The 21,584-nt window shown below is 35.5% G+C and overlaps 1 protein-coding gene across 1 annotated transcript; it reads left to right on the top strand.

The window, feature by feature from the left end:
- The first annotated feature begins 361 nt into the window (after nt 1-361).
- LOC136834519 (adhesive plaque matrix protein-like) lies at nt 362-7,083 on the top strand. Its single transcript, XM_067097114.1, has 3 exons — nt 362-385; nt 5,281-5,505; nt 5,938-7,083. Exons 2-3 carry the CDS (start codon nt 5,284-5,286, stop codon nt 6,430-6,432), a joined length of 717 nt encoding a protein of 238 aa, XP_066953215.1. The 5' UTR covers nt 362-385; nt 5,281-5,283; the 3' UTR covers nt 6,433-7,083.
- Nucleotides 7,084-21,584: the final 14,501 nt, after the last annotated feature.

Genomic DNA, 21,584 nt, shown 5'->3' with positions numbered 1-21,584 from the left:
TCACGATTAAAGTGGCCATTTCACTGAGAAACATTACTGCAACTCCCCCAAAGAGATCATTCATTTTAGCGGGCGTTGAACACCAACGTTCCCACACACCAGGTGGATAAGTACACCTCTCCCTGAGGTTATGTGATATTGCAAATAAATTCGAGCAAATTGAGTCTTATTTTCGTACCTACTCCCCCAAAGGAGTTCGGAGCATACTCCGGATATACTCCTAATCATGTCAAAAGGCAAGGATGTTTAATGTGGCGCGCATACCAGGCGCTAATCAAGCACATCGGTTGACATTGAGCTCCGGTATATAACCGCTCGTCGGCGCTACCTCAACCATCATTCTCTCAGTCGGCTTCCTTTGGATTCTACCAGCGCGGCTCTCAAGGTACAGCAGGAGGTCCTACGGGATCTCCTTTGGATTTTGGTGGGATTTATTTCTTGAGTGGATTTGGTTCTCTTCTTAACCCACCTCAGTTCAGTTCTACGAGATTTGTTTCGGATTTCCCAACAACCGGAGTTATTCTCGTTACCATTTCAGTACAGATTCAGTAGGATTTGCTCTGGATTTATTTCCATTTGTTCATCGGGTGATTTAAAATTAAATTTGGGATTAGTTTTGTTCGCTACACTCAATGCAAGAAAAATCCCCTGAAATTTCCTCATGGATTTTGGAGGGATTTTTCCCCAAGAGGCTTCATATCGATTCTTACAGTCAGTATAGAAAGAGATGCTCAAGAATTTCATCTAGACTCTGAGTAGGATTACCTACAAAAGCGCATTTATTTCTTATTTTAATAGATTTTTGGGGATTTCATATCACAGGGATTTACATTTCTTTTTCCACTCAGTATTTATTAATTCACTTTTTTTACTTTTTGAATAAGTGAGATCTCTTTTTTTCTGTACCTCCCTTTACTTCCTCTTATTTCTTCTTAATGAACACCTTAATACTCTCTGGAAGCTTCTTGAATTTCAAATCAATGGCCCCTGTGGTGGGCTTGTTCCATATGAATAGGTTTCATCTACTGAATAATAATTATAATACAGACAGGGCTTATGGGATGCCAGTGGAGAGAAATCCCGTAAGGATTACTTTGGATACTGGGGATTTTCTTCTCGGGATTTGTTTTTCTTAGACTTTTCCATTAGACTTTTTTTGCGATTTGTGTCTTTTCCCTTTTTATTTTTTTATTTTATTTTTTTTTGCACCGAAGCAGTCAACGTAACTTTCTGTAACCCTGTTACGAATAATATTTTTCATTTCATTTGCTCATTACAGAAAGATCAGCATTTCATGATTAGCATAAAAATAACACAGAAGAGAAATAAGACAGATTGAGTAATAGAATAAGCGAATAATAACTTAAGGGAGTAAACTACCTAGTATTCTAATTAGTCTCCTGTACAATTTGTAATTACGGCGACATCGAGTCCAAAATAATTAGACAATTTCGATCAATTTTTTTTTCGTGAAAATACTATATATTCACTCACTGTGAACCACTGCCGATCCAACCAGACTCCTTAGATCTGTTGCAGGTTTGCGTAAAGATCGCTGGATCACATGCAAATGACATATGATATTCACTATTGATCACCCATCCATGCACCGACCACACCCAGTGTTGATTAACTTCACGAACCGAGAGATAAAATGACGTCATTGCTCTGTCAGTCGTGTCAGTCACTGCCTATCACTTGAAACCTGATTGAATTAGTTAATTCGCATCTCAAGCTTTGGAATTCTCTACCTGCTTCTGATTACCGATGCTTGATAACGTTATTTCTCCACTCCATTTCTCCGTTCTTTCGTATATATTTTTTCTGTTTGTTTTTCTTTATTCAGATATTTCCATTCTGGCATTATTATTGATTTCTTCTATTTTTTTGGCTCACATATTTACTCTGTACTCGGTACCTAGCAAAAACATTATTCCGTATGAATGAGCATGTATTTTATATAATAATAATAATAATAATAATAATAATAATAATAATAATAATAATAATAATAAACATTGACTATATGAATTAGCGTTTTCGATGACGTCTACAGCTGTCAGTCTGAAGAAGTGAAGACTGCTTATCAAGTACAATTAAAAAACCATCAATTCAAGACTGACCATAAACTGACGCTGTTTACGCAAGCATCAGGTGGTCAGATAACTGTCCTAATGCCAAGTAGATGCAAGCTAGAAAATAGCGCTATCTAGCCTTCAAGTAGTAAATGTTCTTGTAGCATAGGGTTCTAGGTGTTAAGCTGTCAATAACATCCTTTTTTATCCCATCAGAGTAGTCTAATAGTATTATGTTTGATATTATAGCTTTCTGATAGTATTCATTCATAAGGAATGTGGTAGAGAAATCTACAGTAGTCGCATGCTGCAAAAGTCATGCTACATGAATTTGCATTCTATACTTCCCTTCCCTATAAGAGCGGTATGATTATAACCGATTTACTATCTGTACAAAAGCATGAGGTTGCAGGCTGCAACATCATACTACCTAAAAGAGAATCATTCTTTCCCCACCAGCTATAGAATCATGCTATTTACCCCAGCATTCTTTCTCATATAGCTGTATGTTGATGCTATATACACATAAATTCTTTTCACATCATTGTAGTCTTATGACCAATAACTATTGTTTTAACTTTGTAATTTCTGAACTAGCTTTGTAAGTTCATCTTTGTGGTATAGCAGATACCATTTAATCTCATTTGGTATTGCCAGTAACGGAACCAGGTTCAGATTCCACGCGATCTTGTAGGCTCGCAAACTGAAAATGTTGCTTTGTAAATCACTGACCTAATTATTTTTCTGTCGTCACAGTCGATTCATTCAAAAGTTAGCGTAATTTAATGTTAGTTTTTCTTTGTTCATATTCATGTATATGTTTCTTCTGAATTAAAATTGTAATATAATGAAAATGGGTAAAATTCACGTTATTCTACAGAGAGAGAGAGAGAGAGAGAGAGAGAGAGAGAGAGAGAGAGAGAGAGAAAGAGAGAGAGAGAGAGAGAGAGAGAGTCTATATATATATATATATATATATATATATATATATATATATATATATATATATATATATATATATATATGGAGCATATTCTTATGCTTTTTATTTGCCTAATTTCTTTACGGGTTCCTAAAGAGAGAGAGAAAGAGAGAAAGTAATGATCAAAACGAAAATATAACAATCAAAAATCATTTGGAGTCATTGTTGCTAATTTCGAATCATATATAAAGATCGTCCAAGCGAAGGCCCTCAATGCTTGTCAAGGAAATATTCGCTTGTTGATTTCTCTTTGTTTATTTGTTATTAGTGTTGAGTTCCTTTGCTTTCTCTTATTTTGCATATGGATAGAGGTTGATGGCACCTTACTATGGTTCAGTATGACCCATGATATTCATGTGTATGTATATATGCATATGCACACTTTTTTTTTCATTAGACTGCTAAGTCACAGCTCCCCCAACACTGCAAGTTCCTTGTCAACCCCAGGTGAAATTTGAGCCATAAGTAATCCTGATATTTACAAAGTATGTGTCACTGCATATTAAAAAACGCCATGAAAATCATCATTACTGAGATACCTGCTGCCAAAATTTCCCCTCTCCCTGGTTGGACAAGGTCGAGTCCAAAGATCAGAAAACCGTAAGCTTCGAATGACCGTGACAGGGACACAGCGATGAAAAAGCTCTCTCCTCTCTCTCTCTCTCTCTCTCTCTCTCTCTCTCTCTCTCTCTCTCTCTCTTCTTCTTCTTCTTCTTCTTCTTTGTCTTCTTATTCATCCTCCCCAACTAGCCTTCTCCCCCTCCCCTCAACTCTCTCTCTTTCTCTCTCTCTCTCTCTCTCTCTCTCTCTCTCTCTCTCTCTCTCTCTTCTTCTTCTTCTTCTTCTTCTTCTTCTTCTTCCTCCCTCGCCAACTAGCCTTCTCCCCCTCCCCTCAACACACTCTCTCTCTCTCTCTCTCTCTCTCTCTCTCTCTCTCTCTCTCTCTCCTTCTTCTTCTTCTTCCACCCCCCCCCTCCCCAACCAGCCTTCTCCGCTTCCCCACAAACCCCCAAAAAAGATCCATCATTTCGGGATCTATAAATAGTAACCTAACCTTGAGACAGCCAATGCAATGCTCCCCCGACACTCCCGGCCCCCCACAACCCCGGGCCAATTGAGACGGGGGTCACACGAAACAGCTTTTGGGAGGAACGTGTGAAAAGTGCGTACGAGGAATTTGGTTTCCATGTTTCATGATCGTGCATTCATTCCTATCTATCTATCTATCTATCTATCTATCTATCTATCTATCTATCTCTCTATTGTTCTTTCTCATTTTATTATATGACAGTTTTTCTTTTGTTTATTCTTATATTTTACGGCTACATTTTGATTTCTTCCTTTCTATTTTTCTTTATACTTAATTTTTATTTGTTTTTTTTATTTATAAAAATATAATGATTTATGCTTTGCCTTAAACAATGTTCTGTCGATTATAGATATATTTATTTGCAATATCAAGCACTACAATGAACCATACGTTATCATTTTTAAATCTCGTTCTATTTTTATAATGAATCATCATAATTTTAATATACACTTGTATCACAGTGACACTGACGATAATATCCACCTTTCCACGCAAGCACAAATATTAACTATCACTGACAATACTGTTCATACTTAAATGAGTCCTCAAATTGCTTGCGTGTTGCACGGAAATGCAAGCACGGGTAACTGCTTCCCGTGACAGTAGCGTATGGATGCGCACGTATTGCGTAATTGCTTTCTATATTACAGTTCTTTGGCCGTTTAGTTTTTTGTATTTATTAACGTTTTTGCTCTCTCTCTCTCTCTCTCTCTCTCTCTCTCTCTCTCTCTCTCTCTCTCTCTCTCTCTCTCTCTATCTCTATATATATATATATATATATATATATATATATATATATATATATATATATATATATTTCAACCCCATGGCGTCTTCAGTAACGTCATCGTCTCTGTTGGTTGGTCAGAGTCCAGAGGTCCATATGCTTCCTTGTATCCCCATAAATACCTTACCATACAGGAGTAACGGCAAGAGCCCGTGCTAGCACAAAGCCGGCTTCATCTGAACCAACCGTTATTATTATTATTATTATTATTATTATTATTATTATTATTATTATTATTATTATTATTCAGCCTAGAATCCTTGTAGGATACGCAGGATTCTACAATCCCAATATCCCCAATACGGAAAGCATCCTAATTCAATATCCTATCCTACTCATCCTACAGACGATGGCCTCTTACAAGAACTTGCTTATGCTGGCCGTTCTCGGCCTCTTGTCGGCTGCAGTTATGGCTGAAGCCGACGCCAAGCCCGAGGCTGACCCTAAGCCCGAAGCCGAGGCTGAAGCTGCAGCCGAGGCCGAGGCCGAGGCTGAGGCCAAGCCCTCTTACCCAACGCCCTGCTACCCAGAGACACACTACGTCACAGCCTACAAGACTCAGGTCCAGGAGGTAGGTCTAAAGCCTTCTGAAAGGTTCCAATAATTCTTTATTCAAGTCTCCTGATAGGTTCCAGTGATTCTTTATTAAAGTCTTCTGAAAGGTTCCAATAATTCTTTATTAAAGTCTTATGAAAGGTTCCAATAATTCTTTATTCAAGTCTTCTGAAAGGTTCCAAAAGCACTTCATTAAAGTCTTTTGAAAGGTTCCAATAATTCTTTATTCAACTCCTCTGAAAGGTTCTAATAATTCTTTATTAAAGTCTCCTGAAAGGTTCCAATAATTCTTTATTAGTGTCGTCTGAAAGGTTCCAATAATTCTTTATTAAAGTCTCCTGAAAGGTTCAAGTAATTCTTTATTCAAGTCTTCTGAAAGGTTCCAATAATTCTTTATAATGAAACCTTGTGGCAATACACATCAACCAGTCGTCTCTCTCCCCTACAGTACCCTGTTTACCAGACAGTCTACAAACAACACTACGTCCCCACCACATTCTACAAGACCCACTACAACACCATCTACCAGACGAGGTACCACACCGAGTACGTGCCCAAATACCTCACCGAGACCCTGTACAAGACCCAGGTCAACTACGTCACCAAGTACAAGACCGAATACAACACGGAGTACGTGCCCAAATACATCACCCAGATCCAGTACGTGCCCAAGTACGTCACCGAAACCAAGTACCACACCCAATACAAAACTCAGGTGCAATACAACACCATCTACAAGACCCAGTACGTGCCCCAGTACGTCACCAAGACCGCCATCCAGTACCACACCCAGTACAAGAAGGAGTACGTGCCCCAGTACCACACTGTCTACAAGAAGCAGGAAGTTTACAAGACGGTCTGCCCCAAGCCCGTGTACCCAGCATACGATGTAGGCCTGGGCATCGGAGCCGCCGACGGATACGGAGCGGGATATGGATATTAGAAGCAGTCCTTACAACGGCTCTTTTGAACTCCTCCACTTCCCGGTACTTTAAGTAGATTGCTTCCGGTAGCACGGAATTTGCTTATTGTTCCTTTCGCCCCAAGACGAACGCTTCTTAGAGAATGATGATAATTTTTATGTATAGGAATAACGAACTTATTTGTATCATAGCATTACGAACTACAGCGACTCTCTTCTCCTTCTTCTTCTTCCCTTGAGGCTTAATCGACTCCACGCCACTTCTCCGGTTCCAAAACAATCCTTTTCGTCTTCTTCTTCTTCTTCTTCTTAACAGGTTTTCTAAGGCAAGACAAATACGAACATCTAATGATTCTCTTTACAGCTCTCCCTGTCGTCCTCTTCCTCTTTAATCGAACCGACACGAATTCAGCTCCTCTTCACTGCCTCTTTTCAAGATCATTAACAAATACGAACCCTTATTTCTTCTTCTTACAATAATTCTTCGGGTATTCACCTTCCTAGAACTGAAACTCTTCTTGTAACATTATTACGAAGTATGTAAATTGCATATAATATAAATATTTTTGTAAATGTTTATACAGTCCTCTTGCTTCTGTTTCACAAACGTCTTTCCGGTCATTTCTTCCATGTATACTTTTGTATCATAGCCCTTCAAGTTTAATAAATATTGAGAACACGAGTCCCTTTGTTTTTATTAAAAGTCTGAATGTGATCGATATGAAGGTTTTAAAAAAGGGAAAAAAAATCAGTGAATATTATAGAATTTTGAAGCTAAAGAAGAAATAAAATCAACACCAGGAATTTGTAGTTGTTGAAAGTACAAATTTTCTGAAAAGAAAAGCTGAGATAATAAATATATTAAATAGAAAATAATTTCCATATAAGTAATGAGGAAAACTTTACAAAAAAGAAATAATTTTAAGATAAATATCATTAAGAAAAACTTTCTATAAGATCTTACTAAAATATCATATTAACAATATTTTTGGGATCAGGTTATCAGCCTAAGGCTGTTATTTACCTAGGACTATGATCCACACAGTCGACCAACTACTAGGTACTTAATTCCCAACAAAAGTCACCAGAGTGACAAAGGTATTTCACGGAATTGTCATAAGGAATTCTGACTCTCTCGAAATCGAACCTAGAATAGTGAAAACGTCCAGACCACGGACCATGAGCAACAATATATATATATATATATATATATATATATATATATATATATATATATATATATATATATATATATATATATATATATATATATATATATATATATATATATATATATATATATATATATATATATATATATATATATATATATACATACATACACATACACATCTCACAAAAAGTCCCACAACTTCAATGTACACACACACACACACACACACACACACACATATATATATATATATATATATATATATATATATATATATATATATATATATATATATATATATATATATACATACATATTTATATATATATGTGCGTGTGTGCATAAATGTATGAGTGTCTATAAGAATCCTTAACCTTCATGAATGAAGAAAAAGCAATCCCAAGATAAAATTATTACTAATGAATGGCCAAGTCTTAAGGATGGCAAGGAGAAAAATAAATAACCATTGGCGAAAAATTCTTCTTAATTCTTCCTACGTCACATATTTCTTAAGTCAAGACAGGGATGGAGCCCTGAAAGACCCATGATGGGTTTTAGTTTTCTGTAAAAGAAAACTATCGTGCCAGCTTTGTCTCTCCGTCTGCTCTTTATTCTGTTCGCCCTCGTATCTTAAAAACTACTGAGGCTAGAGGGCTGCAAATTGGTATGTTGATCATCCACCCTCCAATCATCAAACATACTAAATTGCAGCCCCCTAGCCTCAGGAGTTTTTATTTTATTTAAGCTTAAAGTCAGCCATAATCGTGCTTCTGGCAACGATATAGGATAGGCCACCACCAGGCCGTGGTTAAAGTTTCATGAGCCGCGGCTCATACAGCATTATGCCGAGACCAGCGAAAGATAGATCTATTTTCGGTGCCTTTTATTATACACTGTAGCGGCTGTACAGAAAACTCCATTGCGCCGAAGAAACATCGACGCATTTTTTACTTGTTACCTTAGCAGATGGGTATGCTCGGTAAAACGAGGAGGGGACAAAGATGAAGGCCCAATGATGAATCCTTCCCTGGAACCAGATCAGTATATATAGTATATATGCATATATATATACATACATATAGTGTATATATATATATGTATACATACATATATTTGTGAATAATGTAACTGGTAGCTATCTGACTATGGGTGTCATGCACATGGGTGGGGTAGGCATGAGGCTAACGGTCCTGCTCTGAAATACTATTAGCTAACAAAATGGAAAAGGTATACAGAAGAATTAAATATACAAATAAAATACCAAAATTCACATATAGTGTACATATATATATATATATATATATATATATATATATATATATATATATATATATATATATATATATATATACATATATATACCGAATAGTAAACCCCCGTATTCGCGTTCTCATGATTCACTGATTCACCTAATCGCAGATTTCTCTATGGAACATATATACACATTGTTCGCGGAAAATTCGCCCATTCGCGGTATTTCTCACTGAGAAATATTCACCAATTACTGTATTTTCATGTCATTTTCATGACTAGATGCAATTTTTGTGATAAAACTATTAAAATACTCAGGTATAAGCATTTATAGAGGGTTTGTTTTGTGTTTGAGCTATCAAAAGTGTTTTTAGGAAGGTTTTAAGTATTTGCGGATTTTAGCTATTCGCGGGGCCATGTGGTACGAATCCCCCGTTAATATGGGGAGTTTACTGTATATATACAAATCAAAGTCCTTCAAAAGAAGGCATCGTGCTTACCCCATATAAAAAATGGGAAAAAGCTCGTTAAAACGAAGAAGATATATATTATATATATATACATATCGCATATATATATATGTGTGTGTGTGATATTCATGCATATATATGTCAGGGTAGCTGCAGAACATAAAACAAATATGCATATAATTATTTGTGTTCCATTATCATTTATATAAGGAATTTTGAAGGTAGAGAGAGAGAGAGAGAGAGCATTTTCAAGCCGAGAAAGTGAATACATCATATGAGGATAATGACAATATATATATATATATATATATATATATATATATATATATATATATATAGAGAGAGAGAGAGAGAGAGAGAGAGAGAGAGAGAGAGAGAGAGGAGAATATAACATGTATTAATAAGAATATATATATATATATATATATATATATATATATATATATATATACATATATATATATATATATATATATATATATATATATATATATATATATAGATATATATATATATATATACATTTTTGCTGTAGGTATATTTAATATATATATATATATATATATATATATATATATATATATATATATATATATATATATATATATACATATATATATATATATATATATATATATATATAGATATATATATATATATATATATATATACATTTTTGCTGTAGGTATATTTAATATATATATATATATATATATATATATATATACATATATACATGCATACATACATACATACATAAAAGAAAAAGAAAATTTAAAACTGAAAGTAATACTAATATTAATAATAACAATAATATTAATAATAATAACTGAGAGAAAACAACATTGAATATACTACGCAAGAAGGAAAACGAGATACAGAATAGATGAGAACTGTGTCAATCATTTGCAAAAATGAAGAAGTAAATGGGCGATAAGAACCCATAACGCAGACTGAAAAAAAGATTTACGAAAATAACATGAGAAAAAATCCTAAAACGACACTGCCATGACATTTTGAGATTTGTAATCTGCAATTTTTTTAACTCATATTCCTGTAATGTAGAATTTTGTCCAATAAGTATGGGGAAATGTATGATGGCGTTGTTGCTACAGTCTGTGTTTTGTTTTATTTTGAAGTGAGTTTGATGGCACGTGCTACGCTGCACAGGAACCCGGCGCTGCCAGTCATGTCTCTCCTATCCTCCCAATCCCCTACCTACCCCGCCCCCACCTGGGGCGGACAAACAGGTTTGCAGAAGGAGGGTGGATGTGTTATGTCTCCCTTACCCTCCCTATCCCCTACCTACCACGCCCTCACCCGGGGAGAACAAACAGGTTTGCAGAAGGAGGGTGGATGTGTCATGTCTCCCCTACCCTCCCGATCCCCTACCTACCCCACCCCACCCAGGTTGGACAAACAGGTTTGCAGGAGGAGGGTGGATGTGTCATGTCTCCCCTACCCTCCCAATCCCCTACCTACCCCGTCCCCAACCGGGGCGGACAAACAAGCATGATCCACTCGGATTTTATTATTATAGAAGATGTTTCAAGGGATCTTTGTTAGGTCAGCTATTATTCAGATGCTGAAACTGACATACGTCACATTCTGAGTGATTCAGACTATCGTCTGTATCAACTTTGTTGGAATAACTGACGAATAGAACAGAACATAGAATTTAAGCCAAAGGCCAAGTGCTGGGACCTCTGAGGTCATTCAACGCTGAAACGGAAACTGGCAGTGAGAAGGTTTGAAGGGTGTAACAGGAGGAATACCTAGCAGGTGCACTTTGACTCAATTGTTAGGAGAGGGTGGGAAGTGAGATGGAAGAAAGAGAATATTAATGGAGGTAAAGCAAAAGGAATGAAAGGGGTTGCAGCTAGGGCCCGAAGGGACGCTGCAAAGAACTTTAAGTAATGCATACAGTGCACCACATGAGGTGCACTGAAGGCACTATCCCCCCACGGGGGGAATAATTGACGAATGAATTGTTGTGTGTAGGCAGTTAAAGGTAAAGTTTGCTTTCTTTAAAGATTTCAGTTACTGGGTTTTTAATTGCACTGTAGGGGTAATTCTTCTTTTAATTTATTTTTTTAGTATTTCATTTTCATGTTCATTTTTCATGAGTAATTAGCAATTTAATTTTAATGAGTTCTGTGAATATTCGTTTTTGATGTCCAGTTGTTCTTAAGTATTTTCTCTCTTAATTTACTCTTTTGACTCATCACTTTGATTTAAATGTTTTGCAAGTTTATCATTCTTTTATGTCATCTCTGGTCATTACCCTTCTTTATATATATATATATATATATATATATACATATATATATATATATATATATATATATATATATATATATATATATATTGCATATGTAGGTGTGTGTGTGTGTAGGATTTTCATGTATATATATGTCAGGGTAGCTGCAGAGCGTAAATCAAATATGCATATAATTATTTGTATTCCATTATCATTTATATAAGGAAATTTGGAGGGAGAGAGAGAGGGAGAAAGAGAGCATTTTTAAGCCGAGAAAGTGAATACATCATATTTTTTTTTTTTGCAATTTTTTATAATATTTAATCTAGTCGTCCTTGTAGGCAAAGACTGCGTTAATTTTAGAAGAAAAAAAGTTATGCCACTTCACATTCCAGTTATGGTTTCTTTAATCATTCCATTTCTCCTTAAAATCTCTAATAACCTATCTATCTTCCTTGCCTCACCTCTTCTTTTATACTTCTACCACCTATTGCATTCCATCATATGTCTATTCTAATCAACTGCTTCCGTTCTTGCACCATACATATTAACATTCAATGTCCCATCTAGGTGGTTTCCTTTTATAATCCTAATCTTACACTCAGTCACACCTCCTTTCAAATTTCTCCTGTTGCGAACATTACAAATTCTTCTCATTCCCTTCACGTCGAACTGTCTTGGATAAATTACAATAACAGCTATATTTTCTCCCCTTCCTCAACAACTTTAACATCTGTCCATTTGCTTCAATTAGGTAATGATCAGATAGACCTCCAGCCACCACCCTTATAACTGTCACCTCTATCTTTTTGCTCTTACAGTAGTAACAGTGAGCAAATGCCGTCAAAAAAACCGTAATATATGGGTGGGTCAACTTCCAAAGCTTGTAACAAAGTACCTTCAATATGCAAACTTAAACAGGAGACAGAGGCTAGGTAGGTGGGGCCGGGGCTACACAATGGCAAGTCTAAACATGGAGTGTATCTCCCGTGGATTATTGTGTTGGTCACGTGGAAAAAATCTATGGATATGTATATATAAATATAATTTACATACTGGATTTATATATATACACATATACAATATATATATATATATATATATATATATATATATATATATATATATACAGTATATATATATACATATGCATGTGTACGTGCTTGCGTGCGTGTGTGTATGTGTGTGTGAGTGTGTGTGTTTGTCCGCGTGTGTTTAATTTCAGCTACCACCACGGCCGACGTGACATTACTATTGGTGTCATTGCTTCTGTTATTATTGTCAAGCCAGTCGCTATTATAGCCGTAATAACTGTCTATGCAAACATCATCTAGCCATAACCGCGACCATTCTCGAACTTTCAAAAATATCGCTGCTCCAAAGTCAACATAAAAATACCGCAAAGTTGCAGAGTAAAAGCTGCGGCTCCGAGTGAACTTTTGATTATTGTCAATACATACGAAATCGCTTTTTAAACTGAAGAGGAACTGTAAACAAAGAGTAATACGAACTAAAGAGACCGAAAGGATGTTGGATGCAACACCATACAACAACAATAAGAGCGTAGTTTTTACAGAAGACGAGCGAAAACAAAAGAAAAACGTTATCGGCGAGTCATCGTGGCCAGGTTGACCAACACAGTGTAACGATAGGTACAAGGAGAAGAAGAAGAACAGCAACAATAACTGACAAGAAGATGCTGAAGAAGGAATGGAGAGAGGGAATAATAAAAAGGAAGGATAATAACTGTAAAATATATGTATGCATATAAACATATATATATATATATATATATATATATATATATATATATATATATATATATATATATATATATATATATACGTATATGCATATATATGTATGTATATATATAAAGGAGGGATAATAATTGTACAAACCTATGTATGCATATATACATACATACATATATATATATATATATATATATATATATATATATATATATATATATATATATATATATATATATATATATATATATATATACTGTATATATATATATATATACATAAAATCGTGGTCCAGTCGTTCACCTCGCTGGCTAACATGCCTCATTTGATTCCGAAGAAGCCAGAATATTCTGGCCAATTCTGTTAAACCCTATCGCTCCTACATTAATTCAGGCAGTGAATTGCGTAGCTGGTAGTTAGATCACTGGAGTGGATCAAAACCAAGGAGAACAAGAGGGTATATATATATACATATACATATATATATATATATATATATATATATATATATATATATATATATATATATATATACGCAACCACTAAAATTTCCTTATAATTGCTGAAGGTCATTCGCTCCCAAACTGCAATAAACTTAGTTATAAGTCAATCTCGCAGCAATTACGAGATGCAAAGACGAATCACGAATTGACAAAAAAGAAAAAAAACAACAAAATACGCCACGGGGATTTTATTCTCTCGTGGCGTTATTCTCGAACGTTAATCTTGGACGTCATGCCTAGATGCATAACTGGAATGCATAACGTAAGTTAGTGCGGTTTCAGACAGTTTTTTGTTTTTCTTCTTCTTCGTCTTCTTCTTCTTCTTCTTCTTCTTCTTCTTCTTCTTCTTCTTCTTCTTCTTCTTCTTCTTCTTCTTCTTTCGATTTAGTTTTGGCCAATTTTTTTTACGGTGCTTTATGGCCACTTATACTTAAGACAAGGTCTGGAATTCCAAGTGTCTTCCAGAACACGTTCTGGAATTGTAATTATAATTCCAACTTGCACTTCTTCGGGCACATAAAAAAATTAAGAAATTAGTTTGTTGGTCTTAATGTTTTTTTTTTTCAAAATAACACTTACTTTACAAAGGAATTCTGGAATTCTAAGTATTGTAAGTATAACTTATACCGCTGAAACTAAACACAAAGAACATTATTTCAACTTTCGAGGGAATTCTGGAATTATCAGAACATTATTTTAACTTTCGAGGGAATTCTGGAATTATAAGTGTAACTTACAATAAACAAGAAAAAAATGCGCCAAAGTTTCTTCGGCGAAATCGAATTTTCTGTGTAGCGTACAATGCTGTATGAAACTTTCAGCCGTGGCCCACGAAACTCAGCCACGGTCCGATGGTGGCCTGTGTCGTCGGTACCTATATCAGTGCCAGAAGTACGATTTTGATCAACTTAAATAAAATGAAAACTACCAAGTCTAGAGGGCTGCAATTTGCTATGTTTGATGATTGGAGGGTGGGTGATCAACATACCAACTTGCAGCCCTCTACCCTCAGTAGTTTTTAAGATCTGAGGGCGGACAGAAAAAGTGCGGACGGACAGACAAAGCCGGCACAATAGTTTTCTTTTACAGAAAACTTAAACTGAACATGAAGAATATTACTTTAACTTTCGAGGGAATTCAGGAATTCTAAGTATTGTAAGTGTAACTTATACAATTGAAACTAAACTAAAGAATATTTCTTTTAAGATTCGATGGAATTCTGGAATTCTAAGTATTGTAAGTGTGACTTATATGACTAAAGTTAAACATAAAGAACATTATTTCAACTTTCTGGTCTCAGAAATTCTCCTTTCATTGCGTTAGATGATTTATGTCATTCATGCGGTATCTGACGTCACAGAATTACAGGTCACGGTACTATGGATCTTTATCAGGTACGATTACCGACATTTTTATCCGAGACTCGGGTTAAATTACTTGCGAATGGGGATGGCATTGAAACGTTATCATTTCCTTTTTACTGCTTTCTTTTAAGATACTGAATGGGATTTTAAAATCGTTGTTTAGATGATGTTCATGATTTATTACTCTCAGAAATTTTATGTTTCTTACTTCGGGAATGTTTTTTCTGCTGTTTGTCTAAAGAACCTTCCTTTCTTTTCGTTGTTGCTTAAAATAGAAGTAGAAATTATGCTGCGAAGTGAGAAAAACGTGTTATGTACTTGTGTGAATTCAGCACAGCCTATATATATATATATATATATATATATATATATATATATATATATATATATATATATATATATATATATATATTTTATATATATATATATATATATATATATATATATATATATATATATATATATATATATATGAACGAGAGAGAGAGAGAGAGAGAGAGAGAGAGCTATTGGTCACTTTTGCTAGATTTACCTGTATTTGTAAACGCACGCACACACATACACACACACATATATATTTAAATATGTGTGTGTGTGTGTGGGCGTGTCTACACGCACGCGCATGCACGTATGTGTTTACGGACGCAAGCACATTCCTTATCAACTACTAAGACACAAAGCGCGAATTCACGCATCATATCTGTCGCAGACCTCAGTCAAACGATGAGATAAATATCTGCGCACATGCACGCGCTCATTCACAAATTCTCTAACCGAACAATTGCTGTCTTTTCCGTTTTCACTTTCAACCTGTCCCGTCACGCTCCAACGCCTCCCGTCGCGGACAGTAGACGTCACCTGTCATTTAACCCGTCAATTTCACCCAGTGGCGTTTTCCGGAAGAATGACTTCCGTCGTCGTCGTCAGCGGCTATTTCCGTCTGTCATTAGACGGTATCTGTCACTTGGACGGTGGCTGGATGTCAAAAATAGCTTGCAGAAAGTCTTCTATAAAATGTCGCCATTACGGAGGTGTGACTTGCGTGAAATTATCGTACGGATACTTGTTCTATAAATGTGCTATGTCATTACGGGATTACAGTGCCTTCAACGAACCGGCGGCGTCATTATAGAAGTATAGTATAAAGTCTATCAAACCGCATTGTTATTATAGATTTCTTGTACGCGATCAAACCTTGTGAGGTTTCGGAGAATCAAATGCGTCCTATCAATCTACCTTGTCATTATCAAATTGTTACGTTACTTAAGCAACCAGATCGAGATGTCACGTGACGTGGATGACATTGATGGCAATCATTATAAACTTCGGAATAACCTCATCACAGATGTATTATATCTATAAGATTGCAGTATAGTGTAAAGTTTATATATATATATATATATATATATATATATATATATATATATATATATATATATATATATATATACATCACTAAGATTGATAGGTTATGCACATATCGCCGTGCGTGGACAACAAGTCAGGCCACCTCTTCTCACACGTACTCGATGGAAAGCAGCGCAGTGATTGGCTCCTTTCCTCTGTTACTAAGCTCTGGAATTTCCCTCGTGCTTCTGGGTTCCATGATTTATACCCTTCACTCCTGTAGAGGTTAAAAGCTACCGATTCCTGATTATTAATTTAGTTCTTGGGAGAAGGTTGAGACATTTTTCATTCATCATTTTCTGGAAATATTTCAGAAAATAATGAAGAATGTTCTCATAATTAATGAACGCATTTTCCATCTGAAATGATCCATCCAAGGTCGAATCATCTTAATTTTCCTGAATCTCATTTTCAGCTTAAAGCAAATCTCGAAGCTTAAATGCCCAATTCCAGTTTAATCCTCTTCCCTTCCTCTCTTTATACCATCGGGTCTGGGCTAGGTACGGGCATGAGGCTGCCCATCCCAACGGCCTCTGAACTGGAAATCAGAACCTAGAATAAGTGTAGCCATCGCGTGACCCACTGGAGTGATTTTCCCATACCGATTGCTCGGTATTGCAATCATTTTTTCTGCTCAGGTTACGCTCATGCATGCATAGTGAATGCCGGTATTGAGAGAGAGAGAGAGAGAGAGAGAGAGAGAGAGAGAGAGAGAGAGAGAGAGAGAGAGATTTTCCCTTTAAGAGAAAGATTGATCCAGATTAAAAGAGACACGCAAACAGAGGAGGTGGGGGAACCTGTTAAAGTGAGAGAGAGAGAGAGAGAGAGAGAGAGAGAGAGAGAGAGAGAGAGAGAGAGTAATGTTATGGAGAAAACAAGAGATATTCTAAGAATCGAGGTTAAAGTTTCAAGAAACTGGGAGAGAGCATTAACCCCTAGGGAGAGACAAGAAAGAGGTTTTGATAAATAAAGATTAATATTTGGAGAGAGAGAGAGAGAGAGAGAGAGAGAGAGAGAGAGAGAGAGAGAGAGAGAGAGAGAGAAATTAAAAAGCGTTTTCGGTCTATTTGTGTTTCCTTTTATTTATCAATCAAATTACTGATTAATTTACATATTAATCAGTAAACTGTATTTTGTTATAAAGTAACGATATTAACGTCCAATTTGGGTATGGCCATCACTTGAACGGGTGACCTACTAATAATCACCACACATCAAAACTCTCCCTAGACAGCTGGTCTATCGATCAATGAACTTGAATAACATTTGGTCTGGTCAGTACTCGGATGGGTAACCTCTTAATAAGTGGCAAAACCCAGTACCCATGGCCTCAGAAACTTGCAACAGACTTTGGGAGTCTGTTGGGAGCGGCAATGACTACAAAGAGTGAGTGCCTTACCCCATGGCACCTTCTGGCACTACTATGAACCTTATCCATCACTTGCCCGTCATTTTATCGCCGTTATGTATATCTGTCTGCGCGCCTGCGTGCGCATGCGCGTACATACGCTCTCCATCTGCTGTTTTTCTTTTCTTTTCTTTTTTTTTTTAGCCTTGGACATGCGTGTGGAACGATCCATAGTTTTTAGCTCGCTTTTTTTTCTCGACATGGATACAGTATTATTAAGACGAGTGTCCGAGTGAAAATTGATCGTTTCCCTCGAGTTACTGCAAATGACGGGGTTTGTGTGCTGCACTGTTAGTGATTTATGTACATATATATATATATATATATATATATATATATATATATATATATATATATATATATATATATATATATATATATATATATATATATGTATATATATTATATATATATATATAATATTATATATATATACATATATAATTATATATATATATATATACATATATATATATATATATATATATATATATATATATATACATATATATATATATATATATCACTAGTAGGTGGCCTCAAAAGGGTAGAGCATTCTGGAGCTAAATGTGGTAAATTGGTAATTATGTAGAGTTATCGATGTATGTGCTTAAACAACATATTACTAAGACTTTTTCATATTTTCTGTGAATGATATGTTACATGCTACATTTATTACATATAGCCAGAGGCACATAAGGTACAAATTCATACTTAAACAAATATACCAGTTATATATGTGTATACATATACTGAATGAAAATGTTCTTGTATTTGCTGAAATTACATAAAAAAACACATAAATATTTTTCTATTTTGTTATACGAGTCTATGAAATCAACCAAGGGCATTTATTAGATATAAGAAACCATTATTTTACAACTATTTTTAGGTAAATAAAACTACGGATAAATACCTGCGATGCAAATAATGTTAATTTCCTTATTAACTCTGGGAAGGAAAATTTTCAGGTGAAATACAAACCAACTAAAAAAGACGCTTCAATTTTCTGAAAATCTTTAAAAAAAAAAGGCTAACAACCTCAATTTCTAATCTTCAAACAAGAAAAAAACGAATAAAAACGAGTATTTCAGTTATTCTTAAAATAAATAAAAAAAAAAGTCCTACAACACATAAAATATAAAAAAATAATAAAAAAACCACGAAGAGTCCTCATCATGCACAGGCACGCACACAACTCACGAGGGACGCGACCCGCGGAGAAAGGCGCGCGCGTGAACACTCAAAAACACGACAGTTCACGCACCGTGGAAGATACGACGCTTATGACCACAAGTGAACCGTTGTGACCCTGCGCCGAATGAACTGACCGTAGGAGGCTGTCGTATAAAATGCTACAGGACTCTGCAGGACTTTCAGTAGGTCCGCTAGCCCGTCCAGGAATCGTCCTCAGCTTCAGCTGGAATTGGCAAGGTAGAGACCAGAGTGAAGGGGTTACCTGTGCTAATACTATTGCTACTAGTAGCAGTAGGATGAGGAGGAGGATTAGTAGTAGTAGTAGTAGTAGTAAGAGTTTGAATAGTAGTTTTAGAATCTTTCATGCATGCCATTTTTACATATCATCAGCAATCATCTCACGTCACGAAATTGCTTTGAGAAAGTTTTAGAAGCCTCGCAAACAGCCCAGTCAAAGTTTTGTAAGAAACCTGAGTTATATTTGAATAAAAAGCTTGTTTTAGTCTCTTTGTTTACTGACATACTTTCTAATCATGCCACCTTGCATGATTTCAACACTAAACTCAAGGAAAATCATCGTTTTGGGAAACTTTCAGCCATTCAAACAGTTAACTAGTATTACGTGCAAAATAAACACTACTGTGCATCGATTTCTTCCTCAATTTTCTTGAATTGGTGTCGTACATATAAGTTACACTCAAGTGTCAACAAACTTCTATCGTCGCTTTATTTATTACGTCTTTTGGCTAAACTCAAGCAGAAATAATGGTTTAAAACGTTTTTGAAAACCTGGCAAAAATTCTCACCATAGAACCTGAAAATATTTGGTCTCAGCGTAAATAGCGATGCTTGCTAAACGTTCATATTTGGTGACAGCATAAATAGCGATGCTTGCTAAACGTTCATATTTGGTCTCAGCGTAAATAGCGATGCTTGCTAAACGTTCATATTTGGTCTCAGCGTAAATAAAGATGCTTGCTAAACGTTCATTTTGGTCTCAGCATAAATAGCGATGCTTGCTAAACGTTCATATTTGGTCTCAGCGTAAATAGCAATGCTTGCTAAACGTTCATATATGGTCTCAGCGTAAACAGCAATGCTTACTAAACGTTCATATATGGTCTCAGCCTAAATAGCAACGCTTGCTAAACATTCACATTTGGTCTCAGAGTAAGTAGCAATGCTTGCTAAAGTTCATATTTGGTCTCAGCGTAAATAGCAAGGCTTGCTAAATGTTCATATGCGATCACTGTACAGACAACACATCCGATTTAACAAAGAGTTTACGCCGAGAAAGACAGAACATGGGATGCTATAAAAAATCGATAAGTTTCAGTTACATAACTTGTACTTTTAGTAATGGGATTTTTCTTTTTATATTATCAGCTCACTCTTAAACGATCTCTTTATTCGATTTTAGTACTAAAACATCATATAATGAAATAGGTCATTCGTAGTGAACGCAACTGAACGGTTTTTGAAAGAGTTTTATAGGTTTAAAAACATGTTTATCGTTTTAGAACAATATATTTACTTTTGGGTATTTTTAGGACCAGCAAAGCTTCTTCATACATCATAAGTTTTAGGTAGCTTGGACGCAACTGATGAAGTAATTAGGAACTAAACGTGCTAAATTAATGTTATGTAATAATACGACTATTATATATTAAGAAATATATCTTTTAAAATAGGCAGCAGTTTTAGACTCGTACCCAAGACTGTGAAAGCCATGGTGTCAAGCCTCAGGCAATGCCCATTGGGCAGACAGCCTTACCTGGCGTCGTGAAAAGCTAAAAAGGAAGAGATTTCCAAAGCTTTGCAGTGGAGGGCAGGAAACAGCCAGTGAACAGTGCAACCTAAGGATCATATCATCTCACAGATATGAAAACATCCTCCAGCCTCATTGTGACTCACTAATGCTCGAACCAGTGCACTTACACATCACAGTCTAGAATTCACTTATCTTCCGTTGCACTGTTGCGACCTCCGGGCTTCTACAACTAGACTCTCTTAAGGTCTGTTGCAAGTTCATAAGAGCTTAGTTATTGGTATGAGGCTACTAGTAGCCCCACGCCACGTACCAGCGACTAGTGAAGCAGCAGGTCAGCACTTTGTCCACTCAGATTTACCTTGTATCCTGATAACTATTGTTTGTGTTCTTTGTGGTTTCTCATTGACCAAGGTATGTACGCTTTGTAAACTTTTCAATTATAATTATCATTATTATTATTACTTCATGCATAAGTGAATGATATGCAAGACCTATTATTATTATTATTATTATTATTATTATTATTATTATTATCATTATTATTATTATTATTATTATTATTATTATTATTATTATTATTATTATTATTATTATTATGGCACTCGTTGTTATGA

Source organism: Macrobrachium rosenbergii, chromosome 54 (genome assembly GCF_040412425.1).
Source record: "Macrobrachium rosenbergii isolate ZJJX-2024 chromosome 54, ASM4041242v1, whole genome shotgun sequence".
Lineage (NCBI taxonomy): Eukaryota > Metazoa > Arthropoda > Malacostraca > Decapoda > Palaemonidae > Macrobrachium > Macrobrachium rosenbergii.
This window is presented reverse-complemented; position numbering and strand designations above follow the sequence as displayed.